The 21047-nt window shown below is 38.8% G+C and overlaps 1 protein-coding gene and 1 long non-coding RNA gene across 2 annotated transcripts; one reads left to right on the top strand and one right to left on the bottom strand.

The window, feature by feature from the left end:
* Positions 1 to 3: 3 nt before the first annotated feature.
* On the bottom strand, positions 4 to 19882 carry Btv (dynein cytoplasmic heavy chain beethoven). The gene is made up of 46 exons (XM_083049824.1): positions 19523 to 19882; positions 18927 to 19255; positions 18479 to 18641; positions 18021 to 18202; positions 17847 to 17959; positions 17373 to 17621; positions 16938 to 17158; positions 16425 to 16823; positions 16111 to 16352; positions 15614 to 15937; positions 15466 to 15532; positions 14887 to 15223; positions 14420 to 14771; positions 13916 to 14270; positions 13576 to 13738; positions 13289 to 13508; positions 13082 to 13208; positions 12373 to 12978; positions 11875 to 12121; positions 11256 to 11763; positions 10700 to 11092; positions 10445 to 10624; positions 9890 to 10255; positions 9676 to 9794; positions 9235 to 9545; positions 8771 to 8919; positions 8189 to 8467; positions 7773 to 8002; positions 7576 to 7704; positions 7252 to 7500; positions 6733 to 7157; positions 6386 to 6520; positions 6080 to 6309; positions 5769 to 5978; positions 5259 to 5547; positions 4605 to 5114; positions 4264 to 4520; positions 3981 to 4184; positions 3689 to 3917; positions 3432 to 3585; positions 2882 to 3098; positions 2301 to 2722; positions 1886 to 2179; positions 1510 to 1754; positions 1119 to 1413; positions 4 to 875 (listed from the first exon to the last, which is right to left on the bottom strand). The coding sequence occupies exons 1-46, from the start codon at positions 19880 to 19882 to the stop codon at positions 589 to 591; spliced, it is 12372 nt and encodes a 4123-aa protein (XP_082905950.1). The 3' UTR covers positions 4 to 588.
* On the top strand, positions 19111 to 19939 carry LOC145942846 (uncharacterized). Its single transcript, XR_014426428.1, has 3 exons — positions 19111 to 19292; positions 19506 to 19735; positions 19801 to 19939. It is a non-coding gene; the product is annotated as an uncharacterized LOC145942846 (long non-coding RNA).
* Positions 19940 to 21047: the final 1108 nt, after the last annotated feature.

Raw genomic sequence — 21047 nt, 5'->3', positions numbered from 1 at the left:
TTCCCGACATATCTCTATGTATTTTTAATAATAATAAGCGTATTAAAATTGTTCAATCCAATAATGTTTTTGATATATTATTGGCATGCAATATGTATTTTCCTACCTTGTATCTTTTCACTCGATCAAGTTAGCTATCATGTTTATTTAAATTATATTTTTCTGACAAAGTATAATAAATAAATAAATAAATAAATAATTTAAAACCTTATTAGAACTTTATATAGATTAAGGAAACCTACTTTTATCAAACTTAAATTAATCTCTTTAATAGTTAATATTTCAGAATCTCTCTAAAATTGTTATAGCCTCTTGAATGTTGAAAGGGCTTGATTTTTTATTATATTTAAAATTAAATTTCTATTTATATTTACATACTAGTTAAAACTCTATTGGACTTGCATTTTCTATTATTTATGAATTAGGAACGATTAATTTCTCAACATTCTTCTGTAATTTTTATCTCTTAGATTTGAATGAGAAATTTACTTTAATGCGTATTAAACCTGTTGCAAATTATTTCGTATTTTCATCATCGTCAGATGATATCACGGAAGAGATTAAAAGATGATTACCAAAGATGATTACTTATCTGAGGTATAGAATGACGCCACGACGAAACCATGTATCGCAATCTTCTCTCAGGCACGTGATCGGTAACGAACAAATTAAAGTCTCTCGTTGAACACTTGTGTAAACCGGTATGTACAGATAATCTTGTGGATGCGTATCCTCGAGAATATTAGAGTTATCGTCGTCTGATTTATCTTCCGAACCTTCTTTTGGCATAAAAGCCACTTGGCATGTCGGGGCAACAGCAACTGCTGCCGAATTTACGTCCAGATCCTTCAAGACACCTTTCTCGATCGATGCTCCTATAATAAGACGTCGTTCAAAATTGTTTCGTGTGAGTTATATAATATATATACGCGTAATTTTTATAATAATATTCTATAAATTTCGATAGATCATCTTATCTGAAAATTTATAAAAATTCTCCAACATGCCTATATAATTATGTAAAAATCATTTTTATAAAAAATTCCAACTCCTCCATCAATCAGTAAGAATTAGACATTGAAATATTTTTGAACTTTTGAATAATTAATTAAGTTTACCTGATATAAGTAAACCTTCGAGCTGGAGCGACACCTTCCACTCTTTGTTCATACGATTCTCGATCCAATTAGCATGAAGATGAAGTACTTCCAATGGATAACCAAGTTCACGTGCGGTATGTTGCTTCAGTGCAGTTAAAAGAGCACGTGGTCGGGACAATTGAGATAAATCGACTCGACTAGGTATATTCATTGCTGAGGATTTTAACATCTCGTACTTTGACAAAAGCGCCTTCGCGAATTGAATTGCATTCTTCGGGCCTGATCGCCATTCCGTAAACCAGTGCTCTGGAGTCTTTGATCATAAATAATATATAATATATATAATTATTGTATATTTATTATTATAAAAAATATAAAAATAATAATTATTTTCGAGTCCTCGCTTCACCTCATCATCCTCGAAAGATGACGCGTCCAGGTCCGTTCGTACAATATGCAACAACTTTCTTGTAAGCTCGATTTCGTCTACGAAAAAGTCCTGCAAAGGATTTCTTTTCTGCTCGGCATTTGTGTCACATGTAAATGTCAAGGAACATTGTCGATCCAGAACTTCCTTTAGATCCTGTTGAACTTTTGATTTTTCTACTTTATTGCTGTTTCCTTCGTTGCTATTGAAAGGCTTCATTAAGATACCTTGAAAATTATTGAAATACACGTCAGCTGATCTTATGGTATATCTTGAATGGTTTAAATTAAGAAAGAAATAGAAATATACATGACAAATTTCGATATAAAATATCCATTAATAATTGATTCCAACGCACTTTTGAGATATGTCAGAGCTTTCTCTGCAGCAGATCTTTCCCATGCTCTGTGAGCGTTAGCTGGGAGGCCGAAATACTGTTTCGGCGAATCGGTATCGTCCAAGCTCTCCAGCGATTTTATAGGATCGCCATCGGTTATCTTCAACACGTCTCCCAACTTCCGATGACCCTCGAAAATATCTCTGGACCACGTATCGCGTATCATCGAGCGCAATGCTCTCGCATCGTAATCATCTTGAAGTCGACCACCGTAAACCGCAACGTCGAGTAAACCTCTACCGATCTGCCAGTCTCCTTTTCTCACAAATATCATATACATATACATATATATATATATATGTTGCAAGATATTACAATAATTTACATGCATTTATGTTTACATAGATTGTCGGAAGAAGCGATAAAAATTCTGTACCTTGCGATCGTTTCTCCTTCGCCATTCCTTTAATCACCAACTCGTAGGCTGCTTCGAGATCCGATTCGTTCCACTCGTACGCTCTAATCCAGCCCTGAGGAATAAAATTACGTCGTTCTTGGAGAGTAGCGTGTAACCAAGAGAGCATTAATACTGAGGCCGCGGTTTCGTCGTTATGTTGTTGAAGCTGCTGAAGCGACTTTCTCATGTTCCTCTTCACACCTTCGGGAGGCTCGTATGCCAGCTTCAGACAGAGTCCGGCTAAACCAGGATAGAAACCAGAGCATTCCTCCGTGGTTAACCAGATTCTTGTGGACGGATTTTTGTTTACGGTACACGCAGGTGAACGTAACAGGCTTTCTAATCGCGGTAACCAATTTAACGCGAGCTGTAAGTTGCTCAGCAATATCCAGCCACCCTTTCTGTGAAATAATAATGTGTAAGAAAAAGTTTACATTGATTGTATCTTATATAAGATATTTTTTTCCTATTTTCTTTTAAATATAGCAAAGTATAGGTATATAAGACATTTTAATATTCTTAAACTCGTAATATTCCTGTAATGCTTTATGAGATTTTACTTGCACGCGGCTTCCAATGCCGATTCGGCTTGAGTAACGTGTCCTTGGCCCAGGGAAACCTCAGTAAATCCGGCAGACGCATATTTTGCAGCGAGTGCACTGAGTTCGGGACCAGGATCAGTTCCCGGGGATAAAAGTAATAGCACAGGATACGGTCTTTCCTTTTCCTGAGCGATTGCATTCAATGTCCATACAGGCGGAGCCAAATTTTTCACACCTTTCGTAGATCAATTCGCAAATTTAATTGTATACAGAAAATTTAATAAATATATCAAAGAAAAAATCTCTCAGAGAGTAAGCATGATATTTATTGCACTGTACACAAAAACAATTACACAATTACGTTTATCCGTAAAGTAAAAAATAAAGAGAGATTTTTAGACGTAATAATCAAAATTGTCAGAAATATAATTCAAATTAATTATTATTCGTTTGCTTGAATTCAATTATATCGAATATTGAAGTTTTAAAATTAAATTGATATTAAAATAATAAAAATAATAAATTCTAAATTAATTTACAACATAATAAGTGGAATGCTGACGCTTACCTAATTGCTTCGCAGCGAATTTGGAAAGAGCGGTGTGTAAATAATCAGGCCGAAATGCTTTCACGACTAAAACTTTCTGAAAGGTGTTAAGCTCGCTGTCCGCATAAATATTGGAAATATCCTTCAGCCAAGAAGGTTTCATCTTGGCAGCCACCTTTAATAATAAAAGGAAATATCAAACAAAATTTCTAATTCTTAAAAAATTTAGATTATTTAGAAGAACTGTTTATTGCAAGAATCATATTAGGTTTACACACATCGGGTAGAGAAGAACCTAAGGCCTGCACAGCCTCACGTCGTTCGTCAGGTATCCATTCGGGTAATTCAAAGTCCAAATTATCGTTGTTGACTGCACCGCTATCGAGCAAGAGATTCCTCTCAACATCCGATACTGGATTCAACGACAACGCCATGTGCAAGGCTAGAGGAAGTCTGTGCTTTCTATAGATCGCTTTCGCGCAATGATGGAACGTCAATGTGATCAAGCTGAAGATGACAAAATTAATTATATGACGAAATTTCGTAAAAATTATCAGGATAAGTACATACCGTTTCTCAATTAGACTCTGATTAGATTCCCTTTTCTCTCTGTCTTTGCTTGCGAAAGAGCTATCGTCCCGTACTGCTTTCAAGCAGATGTCCGTGTAAACTTCCGTGGAAACGATATATAAAGAATTGAGAAGCGTTAATCCTTTAATAGTCTCGTAAACATTAGCGGCAAACTGCGCGAACTTTTCATGCTCTTTGGCTCGTCTAAAAAAAAAGGAATAATAGTGAAAAATATTATTTTCGATATCAACATCAATTAGTTAGAAATGCTTTATCAAAGCACCTTGAAACTTCATTTAAGCTCTGTCTGCTTTCTTCGAGAGCGACCGCTATTTCTTTCGCCTTGGATTGCGTCGCCTCCAGCGTTGACAAGAGTCCTCCTTGTCCTTGAGATTCTTGCAAGAGATCTTGACCCCTGGCTGTAGCTAATTGACTCAACAGATCCAGCCTTGCCGCATCTCGTTCCCCGGACAATTTTTCCTCCCTTTCCAGAGCTTCTCTTCTTTGCGCCTCGAGCTCCGGCGTTTCGTTTAATAAAAGCTTACGGAGAATACGATATCATTAATCGTTTGAATGTAAATCAAAGTGGAATTGTTGAAAATTATTGAATCTATTCTCGCATACCTTTTCAACGAATCTCTCCGCCAGGCTTTTCGTACCAGCGCCAAGTGTGATCTCGCATAATACAGCATCGGCTTCTTTCGGAATATCTTCCAATCTGTCTTTTCTTGTAGCTAGGAAGAGTTGGAAGCCTTGTTGAGCCGATAAGACACGATCGCCCAATCTAAGCGGTCGCTGACGAAGAACGGGCAACAATATCGATGGAAACTCGACCAATTCCTCGACCAAGAGAGGTTTTCCAAAACGCACAGCAAGTTCCAGAGCCGTCAAAAATTTGGAATTTTCAGGCTGAGTGACTTCGAGTCTGGAGCCGATGTTACGTTTGATCCAGGATACAGCTACTCCCGAAGGATCGAGGAAAATAGGCACCAAAGGTCCTTTCAACACACGAGAGGCCGCGATCAAGCTACTCGTATCTGCTGGTAAATCCTGCGCTCTCCATAGCAATCTCTCGCGTTCGGTTACTAATAAAGTGATCGCTGATTTCGTCCAGTTGCCATCTCTTTCGGAATTCTGAGAAAATCGAATGCGCATACAGATCAATTTTCAAGAATAAATTCAAGAATAAATCTATCTATTAAATATACTAGAATAAATACATCGAAATATTTCTTTTGTTTTGCATTGACTAAAAATAATCAAGAAAATTAATTAGACCTGATATACGAGGAGAGCAGCCGCATTGGCCGCCTCAATGTCCAGTTTTTCTTTTCTGACAGTCAGCTCCTGGAACTGAGTTTGCCAGTCGCGATGTTCTGTATCGAGTTTCTGCAAGAGAGCTCGCGCTGTCGATAGACTAGCCTCGGTGGATTCTGCCCGCAATTGCAATTCAGCTGCACTTCTTGTATGCTCGGCGAGCTCCTTTTGAAGCTGCGCCACGCGACTTTCCACCGTGTTCAATCCCGTTTTCAATTCTCCCAGTTGCGCTTCAGCCGCCGCCAATCGACTTGAATGATACAAAAGACGACATCAAATCTCTGCAAGTGATTAAAATTATTTAATCAACGTCAAAAGATTGGATTATAAAAGAAGAAGACAACTACAAGATCCAGAGGAAAGTGTCGAGAAAATAAATATGGAAAAAAATAAAAAGAATTGTATTTAAAAATTAAGGCAATATTTTTTATAACATAGAATAGGAACGGAGGTCTCCTCCTCGTCTCGTACTCGGCCAGTTGTCGTTGTTCTCGTTCCAGTGGAGCAACTTGCTCCAATATTTGACCGTATTGAAGATTAGCGAGAACCCAACCGGCCAGCGGAGCAGCCGCCACCGATGCTCTCTTTGCCGTTTTTTCCTCGAAACTCTCAGGACGTTCCTTCACCAACTTGGCAACCGCTTCTAAACTGACGGGCGTGCTTCGTCTCGCGTCCCAAGTTCTGCACAATACGAAAAAAGAAAAAAAATATTACCATAAAGTATATCCAGGCTATACAAATAAATTTAAAACGGATCGATTGGAGAGATTGAAATCGCTCACCTGATTTCATCTTTGATACCACGCTTGGCGAGGAAAGTCTTCATGCTGTTCCAAGACGTGTCCTTTATGCCCATTAACCGAAGAACACCCTCGAGGACGTCTCTCACTGGCGCCGGCGGTGCTCTCAACGAACGAACTTCGGCTAACGCGTCGGCACTTATTCCGGCCACTGCCTGAGCAGCTTGCGCCACCAAAGGCTCGACCTTTCCTAATTCCTTCTCTATATCAGCCTAAAAAGTAAAAGAAAATTTTTACACACTTGAAACTTCTGAGAGATCTTCGCATGCGTTTTAATTCTTTCGATACCTTACGCAACGCAAGCTCGGCACTCTCACGTTCTGTATTGGCCTTCAAGTTTGTCATCTCTCCTCTTTGAGTAGTCGCGCCTCTCATCGTAGCGGTGATTTGCTCGAGAGCAGCGTTGGCTCTTCCTTTTTGTACCTTGAGCACGTGATAGTAATGTTTTATTAGAATTATAAAATATTTCAAAATATTTATTAAGATTGTGGATTGATGTAGGTAAGGTCTCCTACCGCCTAGTTTTTATTATAGAAGATTCAAAATCTTACTTATCAATAAACTCTTATACAAATAAAATATTGTATATATTTTATAATATTTTATTATTTATATACATTATATATTCAACGAACCTCAAGTTCCTGGCGCTGCTTGGATGCTTCGTCCTCCAACTTGGCCACCTGTTCGCCGGCCTCCCTTAGCTTTCCGATACCAGCTTCGAGAGACTGAAGCTTCTCTTCCACCTCCTTGCTCCATGTATCGCGAAGATGTTTCCAGGTATTCACCAGAGCGAGAAATCTTGCCGGCGCTCTCTGATGGCGAGGTGCCTGTATATGAGCGTCGATCATGACTTTTGCGCCGCTCGGCAGCTCCTCAAGTTCGTCCAGCTGTAAAGTGCCTTCTTGGACCGCGAATTTAATCAACGAGCTCTCCCGAGACCACCATTCCCCTAGGCTAGACCCGAGCAGCGCGCAATGTCGAAGACCCAGTAACAATCGCGACGATTCTATCTCTTCCGAATCTAAGATTACCGCTATCCGGAGAAACTTGCGCAGACCTGCGAAATATTATCAATTTTTATTTTCTTTCATCGGATATAATTTTTGTAAATTATATATTATATTATATATATTTTTTCAAATTAAACATACGATGATATAAATAATGCTCTAATGTTCCTTGAAAATCTTCCCTTCGAGCCAGATCGGACAGCGGAGCGACTAATGCATCAAGTTCTTCCGCCATAAAGAGCCCTGGAATTTCACTTCTGGATACCATAGCGTTTATTAGGACAGCCAAGGTCTCCTCCCTAGCGTGGTACTCTTCCAACAAAAGCAAGGTCGGCTGGCCCTCGATACCGGCGGCTTGCACGGCGCTCTTTATCGCCGCTTTACCGCGTTCTGCAAGTACAAATACAACCAAATTGGTAGTAGAGATATTGTACTTCCTTGCAAATTATGTTATAGTCTATTCACCAGGTCCTGACTCGATCAATCGAAGAGAGGAGACGGTCGCGACTAGTTTAACAGCTGATCTCCTGCCCGCTCCTGGTCGCCCGACGAGTATCATACCGCGAAAATCACATCCCACAGCCCAACTCAGTCCTGTCATTTAGCATTATTGTTATATTAAAAAAGAATTCTTTCAAAATTAATTTAATCAAACTATCTACCAGCTATAGTTTCCAAAAGGTAGGATGAAATCGATGCTTGCACCGGTTGACCCTCTCTAACGCATCTAGCCGCTGCATTGATTATCTCTTCTCGCCATTGTTCTTCGCTCAAAGAATAAAGCCCCATGTTTGCGCTCTTCCACACGTATACATCGTTGTTAAAATCTTTTACCTCGGAGTCCTTTGAGATTAATAAATTTTCCCATCGTGCCAACGCTTTGGGCGGTAATCTGGACAAAGAAATGTAATAAAATTGTAAAATTATTTGCACAGGAAAAAAGAAATTATGAATAAAACTTAAAATCTATTATATAGATAAAACTTGGACTTTCTCTTACAAATTTTTTTAAATTTAAATATAATAAAATAATTGTTAATAATATAACAAATATTTTATTATAATTCTAAGGTAATACCTTGCACAAAATAGCCGTTGTCCGATGTCCAACAAATAACGAGTGATATCCGCTTCGGTTTCGGGCGTAGGATAATACTTTAAGCGCTTCGCCCACGAAACGATATCTTTGAGAGTCCAGTTGAGAGGAGATTCCTGAGTGGACGCAAATCGAAAAGCGTCCAAGATATTGGGCTTCATTCGAGTAATCCAAGATTCTGCCATGACATAATCTATCTGCTTCAGAGAGGTTCTCAAGTAAAGTTCGAGAATAGCTGCGATATTCTTCTGGCTGGGATATCTATTGACAGATATATATTTTGTCTCGATGGTTTTAGAGTTTTTTTAATGCTTAATTTATTATTATCTTTTTGAAATTATTTTTAAATATACAAATTTAAAAAAAGAAGAAAAATGAATAAAAGTTTTGAGAAATTCTTATTTTTCTTCTATTTGTTTTAAACTAAAATTATTTAAAATCTGAGATTCGGAAAGTTTAAAAATTTCTGAACTATTCGATACTTAATTCAATGACAAAGAAATAAATTTTTTTTTTCAATTTATTGTAATTTATATATTTTTTATTTCTGAAGAAGTTACTCACTCTAGATAGTAAGTTGCAAATAAGGCTTCAAGTCTCGGATGCAATCGTGTAGATTCATCAGCAGTGCATATGATAGTTAAGGATATTTTGGAAAATTCAAGATCCTCTTCGAGGAATCCTTCCTCTTGAAGTAACTCTCTTACCAATTCCTGAAAATATATAATTCTATATAATTTATTTTATCAATTTATTATTGAGATGCAATTCCTTTTTCCAACTCGAATTTTTTCTTAAGTTATTGTTTGAAAAAATTTGAATTATTTGCAAATTTAAGATTTCTATCAAATCAATAACACAGTTTGAAAGAGAGTAATACAAATTTTATTTTATATTAAATATTTAATTCAATTTGTATTTAACTGCTAAAGAGCTATTTCAAATGATTATGTAATTCAAGATTTATTTGACTTATTAGATCGATTTATTAGATTGAAAGATCTATGAAGAGGTTCTGTGAATCATACCTGTAAATTTTTGGCAGCGAGATGCATATCTTCCAAGATAAGAAGCACTCGAGATCCACTTCTCGGTTTATACATTCTACCCTGCGAAGAAGAATCCAAACGCAAGCAAGCCTTTTTCAAGCGAGTCACAAGATCATCAGGACCATAGAGCGAAGATCCTCTCACCACGATCATTGTATCATAATTTTTAATTCTCGATAACGCGACATCGATTAAAATGTTTTTACCGCAAGCTTTGGGTCCACGAATTATAAGCGGACGACCGTCTTCTATCCACGGCAAAATAGCTGCTAATGCTTTTCTGATGCGATCTGATACGCATAAAAAATATGAAAAACATTTAATCTATTTTTTTTTTTTTTTTTTTTTTTTTTTTTTTTTTTTTTTTTTTTCAAAAAAAGTGTATTCTTTTAGAACTTTAATATATAAATTCAAGCATACCTGAAATCGAGACAGGCCCATAATCGGTATCGATAGATTCGTAAGTATCGCTGAAGGGTATTAGTCGATCAGTTTCACGATCGTAGAGAACGGCACTTGGCTTTTGCGGATCGGGACACCTGCAGGATATTTCACAATTGAAACGAGCTCAGCTAAATTCGTTGTTTCAACAACTCGAAAAAATTAGCGTTGACAAATTTTTTGGACCACTCACCAACTATCGGTCGACCCGTAAATAAATTTCGCCAAATTGTCTCTCGATTGTACATCATTCACTTGACCACACAATGAAAGCAGAAAAGCTTGAGTGGCCTGACTGAAGGTCTGCGCTTTACGAAGGTGACATAAGGCGGCATCCATCAGACCGGACGCAGACGAGCCTTCGACGTTTATCTTCAAAGTCTCATCGATGGAAGAGCATAAATGGGTGTTTGCGATCGCCGCGGTTGTTGAAGAGAGTTGCTCTAAACGCCAAGGCGCCAACAGAGACGTCGATCTCGTTGATCCAAGATGCAAAACGCCCAATCGCGAGACTGTAGCCGGACTGGCATCGGCGAGCTTGTGAGTCTCGAAGATAAACCTGTGTTTTTTGCAACACACATATTCACGACAAGTACAATAAGCGAGTATATAATTAAACTCAAATTCGACTTAAGCATCATTTATGAAGCTCAAACTGAAATTTGATATTTATTTGACCACGAATCTTGTCACATTTTATCTTGGATATCGCTATAATTATCCGTTTAATGTTAATTAATATTCACACCTTGTACCACTGCCGAGTTTAACTCCTATTCCGTTGGGTAACGTTAATAATCGATTATCATCCAGGGCTGAATTCAACGCCTCTGCCCATTCAGGTTCCACGTCGCCGTTGAAGATGATCCAGGTCGCGGAATTTCCAGCGGACGTTACCGCGCTCGATAAAACTCCCTCCTTCCATTCTCTATGCAAACATATTTTATCAATCGATCTGTCATAAATTCAAAGCTGACAAAGTGTCTCTCTATTGTTATTTTACCTCGTTCGTGGATTTATGTGTCCTAATAATCTGCTCTTCGGCACGGCGCCGGGATAAACGACGATCTGTTGCACGGGTTCGCCGATCTTCGCCATCGCTTCGACCAAGCACAACCTGATCGATGTTTTTCCGCTACCAGGTGGACCAACCACGGCGACGCCGGTTCTACTTTTCAACAGATCGTTCAGTTGAACGCATCGGTTGGCAATCTCTTTCGTCCATCCCTGACTCTCGCAGATCTTCAACAACGCGGCGACCAAATTTTCGCTTTCTGCAGAAACGGGCAAAGAAGGATTGGCCTTCGGGAAGAGATCGTCTAGCAACGCCAAGAACTTGATCGTATCTGTCTCCGTCAGCTTTGGAAGGGTCGACGCCCTAATCGAGATAAGAAGCCTATCGAAAAATAAGAAAACATTTTTTATTAAATTGATATAAATTTATGAAAGATATTTTTTGAAAATACTTTTTATCAGAAAAAGATCAATTTATCTTTATATTTAATAAAAATCTCGCAATTTTTCCCTAATTTTATATATTTAAAAACAGTTTTAAACACCTGGTGGTCTCATCTACACCGGCCATCGGATGTAAGGCATCGAGCACAGATTTCAACGCTCGGAGTCCCCAATCGTAATGCGGTTGCTCGGATAACATGGTCCCGGCGATTTCGAGAGCCTCCACGAGTCGTTTACCAAGAGTAATCGCTTCTAAGAAACCGGCGCATTCCAGCAGAGTTCTGACAATGTCCGACTTGTCCGGATGCGCCATGCTGATAGGTCTGAACAGTCTCGCCAATGAATCCGGCAATTTTCGTCTGCCTCCGTATTTATTTCCTGCCGGATTCATCGTAATGAAGATGCAGCAGTGAGGATCCAACGTGATCTTCTGATCGTCTAGCAGAATCTCGGGAGAACCGTTTCGAAGCGCCTCTTGAAGCGGCCTCACCAGCATCGCCACCGCGCTTAATGTATCCTCTTCGAGACGATTGAACTCGTCGAAACAACCCCAGGCGCCCGCTTGCGCCAGACCTCCTAAGATACGCTTCATACTTCCGGTATCCATCCCTATAAGTCAAGTCGACTATTCAATATATTTGTATCGTGTATCTTAACATGCGTTATTAACGAGCAATTTTTTTTATCGCTGACAGTGATCAAAGAGAAAAAGCTTTTTACCTTCATCGCAATTAAAGACGAGCACTGGTCTACCCAAGATAGATGCCAGCGCCTTCACGCTCTCGGTCTTCCCGGTTCCGGCAGGACCAGTCGGACTTCCGCCTAATCCGAGCTTCATAGCTTGCGTGAGAGCTAGGAAACATTTCTCTGTCAAGGGAGTTCTTACTAAGCCGATAGACGCTCCTTGATACTCGAAGCGATAGGGTAATTCTGCGCCGGCACATCTCACCACGTAAGTTCCTTGATTCTTTAAAATATACAACATTATTATATACGATATAATTTAATAATCAGATATTATATAGAATGCTTTGTGTCTGGAGATATTATTAGTGAAAAAAAAATCAGGATTAGTCTCGAATATAATATAAAATAATATAAATATGATATAATATATAATAAAATATTATAATGTAAAATATTGCTATCGCCTCTCGGCTTGATTCTCATGATCATTATCAAGAACATTATCACAAATATTTCTTAATCGAGACTCACCTTTCTGTAACACCTCAATTGTTTGTACCACATCCAGTCGGCGTTCTCGCCGGTCGCTACAATTTTCGATAACGTCCTGGCCACTTGAAGATGATGAACCGTATCCAACAGGAGGCCGCGCGCTTTCAACGCGGTCAGTTTATCACCGGCATCTTCCAATCCTCTGTATCTCGCTCTCTGCGTTTCCAGAAACTCAACGAGCTTCTGCAAAGCCGTGCGACCCTCTTTCAAGGCGCGTTCGCAGCGCTCGGTAAAATCTATCCTTTCCGAGAGCAACAGTATCTGTGTGGGATAATCAGACGGATCAGGCGCGGAGTCGTTCAAACATTTCTCCAAACTCTGACAGAGAGCCCTTTTCATTCCGTTCTCGAGATTATTCAGCCATCGCGGTAGAGGTTCAGTGAGATCGATAGCCTCCGGTAACTTTAACATTTCTCCCTCGGGTGATACAACCGCCGTCAACGTACTGTTTTCTTTCACTACTGAACCCACACCATGATACAATTTTGGCAAATGAGCCTCCAAACTTCGTCCGCTACCTGATACAAGCTCCAAAAGATCCTCGTCGCTGAGAAAATATAATCTCGGATATGCTGCACGTTTTTCCTGTAATTTCAAAATTTTATCGTAGTGTTGCAACACAGCCGATGTAAAACGCATAATTACTTTTAAAAAAAAATATATATATAATTATTTTATCAAATTTCACCTCCAAAAATTCATCCAAACTCTTCTGACATCGATCCAGCAGATCCTTCAAATTTGTTAAAGCTGGCAGAGAAAGTCGTCTCAAGGACGGTACTCGAGGATCTTGAGACACTTCTCCGATAAGATATCTGAAAGTTTACAAAGATATAAAAAATTGGAACGTTTAAATATAATGGATAAAATAGGAGAAAACGGAATTATTATAAACCTAAATTCTTTATCGGCCCTCGACCATCTTCCGGAGTCATTTGGAGCAGCTCCACTTCCGTAAACCGGATCCAAGTAGATCCATTTCCTTTGGACTGTGCTAAGAACCTTAATTCTTTCCTCGAGCTCTGATAGAGCCGCCTCGCAGCGTGCAGCTCTAGATGCAAATCTCTCGTGTCCGGATGTGCCTTTCGCTCCTTCGAGCAAGAGTCTCAATTCCTCTGTTTTAAAAATTTGTTTTAAAAAATAAGATAATACAAATTGTATAATCGATATAAATAAACGTACCTATTTTCGCTAACAAATTGCCGTAATCCCCGACTAATAGAATGGTCCTGTTTTTGCTGTCGGTCGACTCTTGCAACGGAAGTGACGCCATACTTTCCCAGATCTCCAGGTCCATTAACGCTTGTCGAATTCCGCTTTCCGCGATTGCTCGTTTCGTTATTTCCTGAGAATGAGAAAACATCGTTTATGAGACGAAAATTTGATAATTATGATATAAAGATCGTGTGACACTATCCAGATTGCGCCTTAGAAATATATCATCTTTCAATATTCAAAATCAAGTATTCTGATATTGCAATCATTACTACAATTATTTTTATCGAGTTAAGCAAGTTCTTACCTTCACTTTATCCTCATTCTTTTTCAGCGCCTCCGAACAAGCGAGCAAGTCACCTAAAGTGATATCTTGTGGATTTTTGACCTTCAAGCCCAGTATAGGAATTAACTCGGTCCAGTGTTCGTTGGCGATCTCGTCTCCACGAAGCAGCTGGATAGATTCGATCGTGGATCTAATTTCGTTAATTTTTTTACCAACGAAGGTGTCAAATAATTTGTCGATATCCAAGTTATCCTGCAAGCGAATCTTATTCTCCCAAGAATCGAGCCAATCGTGTAGTCTCGGTAATCTTCTTCTAGCAACGGCCCATTCCTCGGTTTCCTGATTCTTAAGCTCTTCCAAAAATTCAGATTGAAACCTGTTTATGCAAATTTAGAAAAAAATAATAAAAAATTATTTTCTGTTAATATAATAAACTATGAAGTAAAAAAATATATAAATAAAAAATTGTTCGTTTTATAGATATTTAATTTTGTATGAATGTGGTCTGTTATCGTATAAAACAACCTGTAATTTGACTCCTCGATCTCCAATTCGTGTTCCAATTGCGATATATTAATCTCGTCGTCTTCCAGAACACTTTTAAGATCGAGTTCTATTCTTTTACAATCCGCCTTCAAGAAATCCATTTGCATATTTAAATTGACCCAACGTTCCTTCATCGATATCAGCCAATCGAGGGTGACATTCTCTGATCTTGCGGACCACTTAGCCTGCCATCTCTCCCTTTCGTCTCTCAGCGCAATCGCTCGATGACGAAGATTGACTTTAGCGTCTTCCAGTAGACGCGCCATAACAGCCTTATGCTTTTCCAAACGATCCCCTAGCTCCTGCCAAGCGGCGTGAGCCGCATTAACACCTGTGTAAATGTATAAAATAAACAAAAATTAAATTTTTATAACTTTATTTTTGCAATTTGTAAACAACTAGTTTTCCGAAAAAATTTCCAAGAATATTGTTCGGCGAAATATTACCGTCGAGCTTCTCGCTGGTCCATGCGGCCATAACTTTGGCGAGTACTGCAACAACTTCCATTTCTTTAGCGATACCCGCTGACTGTTGCTCGATACGCGCATGGGCTTCGTGAGCTAATCCGACCTCTTCAACATCGCGCGGTCTACGTTCGAGCTCCTTGGACGCGAAGGACAGGAAGTCTATAATGGCCATCAAACGCGAGGACGCTTCCACCCTTAAGTCGGAACACAGACGTTCCCAATAATGACGAGTCGCAGTCTCTAAATCGTTCCTCGTCGTCGCTGTATCGATGCATATGCACGAGATTCTCACGTCGCAGCCTCTTAATTTTCCAACCTGCATCAACGAAAATTTATTTAGCATTTATACGATTATTTAATTGGATCGATGTCATAAAAAATAAGTACAAGTGCTTAATACGAGAATAAACCGGATAAAGCAAGCTGCATTTTAAATAAAATATGACACTGTGTCAAAACTGAATAAAAAAAATCGCTAATTTTTTATATCATTGTTATTTTTTTTAAGAGAGCAGCGTATTTTTTTATTCACCTTCGAAATATTTATAAAATCATTACCTCTTGAGCCCATTGCTTGGCCTCCTTGAACACTTTCGCCCATTCTTGAGGAGGTTTACCTTTCAGTCTAGAAATATATATATGATATAAAATAATTATAATATATAATAATATTCAGAAAGTAGTCTTATTTTAAGACTTAACTTACCGTTCTCCAACATCGATATTGGCCGGCGTTGCTAGATTCAGCCATTTCATCTTAAATAATTCGAGAGTACCCAGAGCGATTTCCACTTGCTTGTAAACACCGCTAAAGAGATACGCATTCTTCTGTACCAAATCGTCAAAGTGTGCATCGGCGACGTCCCCGACACCCCGAAAGTTCACCGGAATAGAGAGCGATCGACGTATAGCGGAATATAACTTTGCGCGAATGTCTTCGAGCGGTGGTCTCCATTGTAGGATTCCGTCCCGGAAAGTGAGCTCCACTCGAATCTCGGACAGTTTCCTCGACAAGGATGGCAAAGCATTCCTAGCAAAATGTACAACGCATTTTACGCAAAGAGTTTTCAATAAAAACGTCGTTCTCAACAAATTATATACAATTAAATATATCATTATATCTAATTTTAATTTTAATTTTAATTTAATTGATCTAAATTTATTGTAATGTATAAAAGTGTTATAATGTAAAATGTATTATACCTGTACGCTACACCCAGTGCTTTCAAGAGTTGCCGATCCCAATGCAATTTCCAAGCTTTCGCGTTACCGTATTCCGAATCGACTGCGTCAACTATCGCTCTCATGCTTATCAACGTCTCCTTCCATATATTCTGATTTCCGACAAGGTGTACAGCATCGCCTTTCAGCAAGTTCGATACGTAATCTCGCAACGTGGAGTGCTTCGAAATCAATTCCGAGTTTTGTCGAGCAAACTTTACCACCTAAAGCAACATTTTCTCGATTACATTTATTTTAAATTACATTTACAACGAAATCCACAAGACAATTCTCACCAACTCTTTCAATCGAGCAGTGTACACATCGACGAGATGAGGATCGGACCAAACGACACCCGATTGTTCCTGGACAGCACGCGCTAATTCCAAAGCAACTGTCAACATGAGAGGTCTTTGAGAAGGTACCATTCGATCGCCGATCGTGTTGTGAAAGGTGGCGACCTGTTGAAGAGCTCTAGCTCGTCCGGCTAAGGACGAGGCTCTGTCCACCAGTTCTCGAATCTCTCTCGGCAGCTCGACGCCTTCGCCGGACAGCGCTCTGGCTTCTCTGATTAGAGTCATCAATCTAGGATCATAGGTCACTCGCATCATGCTAGTGCCGGTAAGTTCTACCACCGACGAATCGGTGCCCAAGCTCAATTCTTTCTTAGCTATCTCGTTCTTCGTGTTATTCACCTGATAAAAACGAAAAATGTTAACAAATTTCAGTAATATATATTTTTAGATTATAAAAAATTTATAATAATTTTTAAAATTGTATCACATTAAATACGTAATTAAAGAGATTACCCATGACTCAACCAAGTCCCGTCTTTTTTCTTCCGCTTCTTTCAACGCGCTCGATAATCGCGTCGCCGCTTCTTCATATCCTGGCAAATCGGCGAGCAATTCCTTCCCTAATTTAGCCAAATTCTCTAGCCGTACTTCTGCAGATCTGGCAGTTTGAACTTCTTGCAGCACTCTAGGAACATCCAGAAGATCTTCCGTATCGGGACCAGCCAAACGATTTTCTACAATTTCGTGTTGTTTCGAAGTAAAATGTAATTATCAAAAGTAAGTCTCAAATTATGTAAATTAGCGTCTTTAAAATGTACCGTCTTATATTTTCGATTATAGCATCGAAAGAAAAAAATTTTCATATTAACTTTTTCATTGCTTTTTTTGATATTATATTTATAATGGTTAACAATACGGAGAATGCTTTAATGCTTGAGAATATTTTACCGATTAAATCAGGATACGCCGCAAGTAGCGACTCTCGTTCGCCACGTAATACTCTCTTAAGTCCTTCCCTCTTCGTTAACTCTCTATATTTCTCAAATTCAGCCACCAAAGAACTCGGAGTGTCAGCGTCAGCAATGTGATCCTTCAGCTTTTGAGCGACGCGCTCTTCAGCTGGCACCAGACCTTCCTCAATCTTTCGTCTTAGTCTATCCCATTCATCGTCCCAATGCTCATCGTCACCCAAGGCAACTAATTGCGAGTAATTATTATTTAAAAACACGGACCAATCGAAGAATTCGCTGAGAATTTTAGTTTCTATTTGTTTTTATTTTATTTTAATTATATCGTTAAATCGTTAAGTGATTCGTGAAAGACGTGCGAGAAAAGAAATTATTTTATCGATCTCAATTTCGAAGATACATGTGCTTGCGACTTGAATTAGAATATCTTGAAAGTTAAAAGCTGCAGAGATACCTCTCGTGTCATCGAATGTTTGAAGCAACTTCTCGACACCGAGTGCAGATCTTTCGCTCGAGGTCAGAAGTCTGATCAATTGGCGATGCTGTGCACGCAAGTCAGACATTTGCCTGAAGAGATTCATCTATTAGTTATTCCAGTTGATTCATGCACGTTGGTGCGTCGCTTTACCTGAGGCTTTTGCCAAGCTTCGAGCATTTTCCGGGTACAAAGATCGCTCCTTTCCAAGGATGAAGGGAATAATGCGGCCAGAAGAGTTCTGTCAATTTCTGCGTAGCGTTCACCCACTTTTCGCACACTGTCGCCCCAAGTGCTATCGTTTCATCTTTTACACGACTGTCGGTTGTATCGACCTATCCAGTGATATTTCATAAGTCATTATATTTATAAACGAGCGATCCACTTAATAACGCATTTGAAAAGAAAACTGAGTGGTTAGATCAGGTTCATAAAAGCTCATAGAAGTTTATTTTATTCTTTTGGTTCGAGTTGATTTTATTTATCGAGAGAAAAATTCGATTTCTTTCGCGAGTTAAATTTATAAATGCCTTTTTCAAGATTTCTCGTTTATTTAAACAGCTATTACTAATGAACGATGTATGATTGAAAGAATTTTCAAGTCGACGTACCGCATTTAGATAATTTTGCGTTAATTGGACCACTTTATTTCCAATCACATCGAGAAACGATTTCATCCGTTCCTCAGTATACGCAGGTCCGCTTAATTTCCATAAATCATCTACGAACACCGAAATGGCTTCGCAAGCCTCTTCTACAGCTATTAATCCATCTCTATATTCAATATAAAAAATATAGCAACTGTATAATAAGGATATCTATATATAATAGAGAATTACAAAGAAACTTTGAATGAAATCTTTAGTACATTAAAACCTCTTTTTCTTTTAAATTAAATTACAAAATATTATAAATTTGTATAAATAATTTTTTTCTCAACAAAACCTCTTTGTTTTATAATAAAGCGTTAAAAACTTTAATGTCGACTTTATATCTTTCAATTTTTTTAGATTTATTTTATATTCCATTCGAGATAGAGGGGACGAAAATTAAATGCACCTTGACACCGCGGCGCTTTCAAGTTCGACCCTAATGTTCTTCACCGACTTGGCGGCTTCCTCGCAAATTGTTCTCTCGTGGGACCGTTTCACCTCATCTCGCCGCCGTCGCCAAAACTCTTCCTCTTCGGCGACGGTGATCGAGAATCCGGAGCTGAGCAGCCTCTCTTCGAGTTTCTTCAGACATGACGCGCTTAAACCCGACGATCCGAGAGTCGGCGCCCAAACCTGACGAAGACCCTCGATCAATACCGATCCGTCACCGCAGCCGGTGGAAGCCACTTGGACCACGTTGTGAAAGTTCTCTTCGGTAATCACCGCCGCTGTCATCTGCGGGCATTTTTGCATCATCAGTGATATATAAATGGTATGCCTAACATTGTAACTTTCTAGAAAATACTTTCTATTGTCGAGAAATATAATCACGCTCGGCAGCGTTGAATATGATTAAAGATTATCAACGAAGAGAAACGTATAAATCAACAGTTATCGAGCAAGTAGAAATGTCTCTCGACAACAACAGCTTCTTTTCTACTCGTTACGTTTATATTTGTCGATACATCTCTTCTTCCCGCGGTAGAGGCTCTATTAAAGTACCTTAAAGAAGACCAGACTGTTGGCTGTACCGGTACCCAATTCGTTGGTCAATTTTAAACGAACTTGCTTCCGATCCTCATCGACCGGTCGGGCACATAAAATTCTACACGACGACTGCTCCAAGAAACGATCGAGGATCTTTCGATCCTCGATATCTTCCTCATCGTGTTGCACAGAAGCGCCGAAGAAATACCCAGCTGTGGAGACTATGAGGTACCTACGTTTATCCACGACCACCATTTCGCTCGATTTAAATCTTCTTTTTTTTGCAATGCAAGCTGTCACGAGCGGTCTCTCGGTGATTTCGTGATAGACCGGGTTCACCAGGAAATGTCGGGTCGTCACGACGACCGCGACCATCAACACACAACAGCTGTAGCTATCGTTACATGCATGACTGCACGTGCGCAAATGCGCGTAACGCCGCTCCAATCTGTCAGATTGCTTTCTATCTAATCGTATTATAAGTTAAAAAAATATATGACTTATATATATATATGTGTTGTAATATAATTATAGATAGTATAATAATATATAATTAAAGATAGTATAATAAAAAAGTAATATTTACAACGCCGTATCAAAAACATTTTAAAATCTCATACATAAAATTTTGACGTTTAAATCGATATAATACAGCTCATATACAGAGATTGGAAAAATATCGATAATTATTGATTAATCTTTGAAAGAGAGAGAGAGAGAGAGAGAGAGAGAGAGAGAGAGAGAGAGAGAGAGATTGCATATAAAATTACGGAATTATATTAAATTAAGAAAGCACATTTATTCAATTTGTAAAATTAAAAGAAAAATTAACTGAAATCCAAGAGTGTTCATTCAGCAAGTGTACGTATTGATATTATCGCGCCAGTTTCTAAATTTATCGCAGTGTTTACAGTAGAATCAATGGGCTAAACCCATTCTTCGTGTCTTGCAAAAGAGGCAATAAATCATAATACGTTATCTGACAGCTTCTAATTGTGCTTCTAATCAGCTGACACTTACGAGCTAGCTTGAAAAGATGCTGCATATGTACACATGACTTGTAATTTGTAATTTTTTTTACATAAATAATAAATTGCGTAAATTATAGTAAAAACATTCAAGTGCATCATGGAAGGAGAAAATTATTTCAATTGCTAACAAAATATTGCACATAAAATGGAATAATTTTTAAAAAATTTTATATAAAATAAACGTCTAAATTACGCGTAGATTCTCTCTGTGAAGAGAGGGAATGATTTACAGCTCTGAGAAAATATTTAGAGATATACGTCAGTCGGTTGAAAAGTTATAAAGCGCATCTCTCCTTCGGTTTCTTCGACTGCATTATGCACAGATGCCTTGTAAATTTATGGAGCGTGCATACTTGCGCCTTACGAGATGCTTATGCGATCGGAACGTATGCGTGCGTTGCGTGCTTGCTCGCATCAAGGCCGCGATATCGGAATACCTTCCTTTCGGACCCTCGACAAAAGCACGACTCTTCAACAATTTTTCCCTTCCTGCATTATTCGTCATTTGT

This window comes from Prenolepis imparis, unplaced genomic scaffold, assembly GCF_030444845.1.
Source record: "Prenolepis imparis isolate NDT839.2.m4 unplaced genomic scaffold, iyPreImpa1.0 SCAF_11, whole genome shotgun sequence".
In the NCBI taxonomy this organism is placed as follows: Eukaryota; Metazoa; Arthropoda; class Insecta; order Hymenoptera; family Formicidae; genus Prenolepis; species Prenolepis imparis.
The sequence above is the reverse complement of the archived record's forward strand: the minus strand, read 5'-3'. Positions and strand labels throughout refer to the sequence as shown.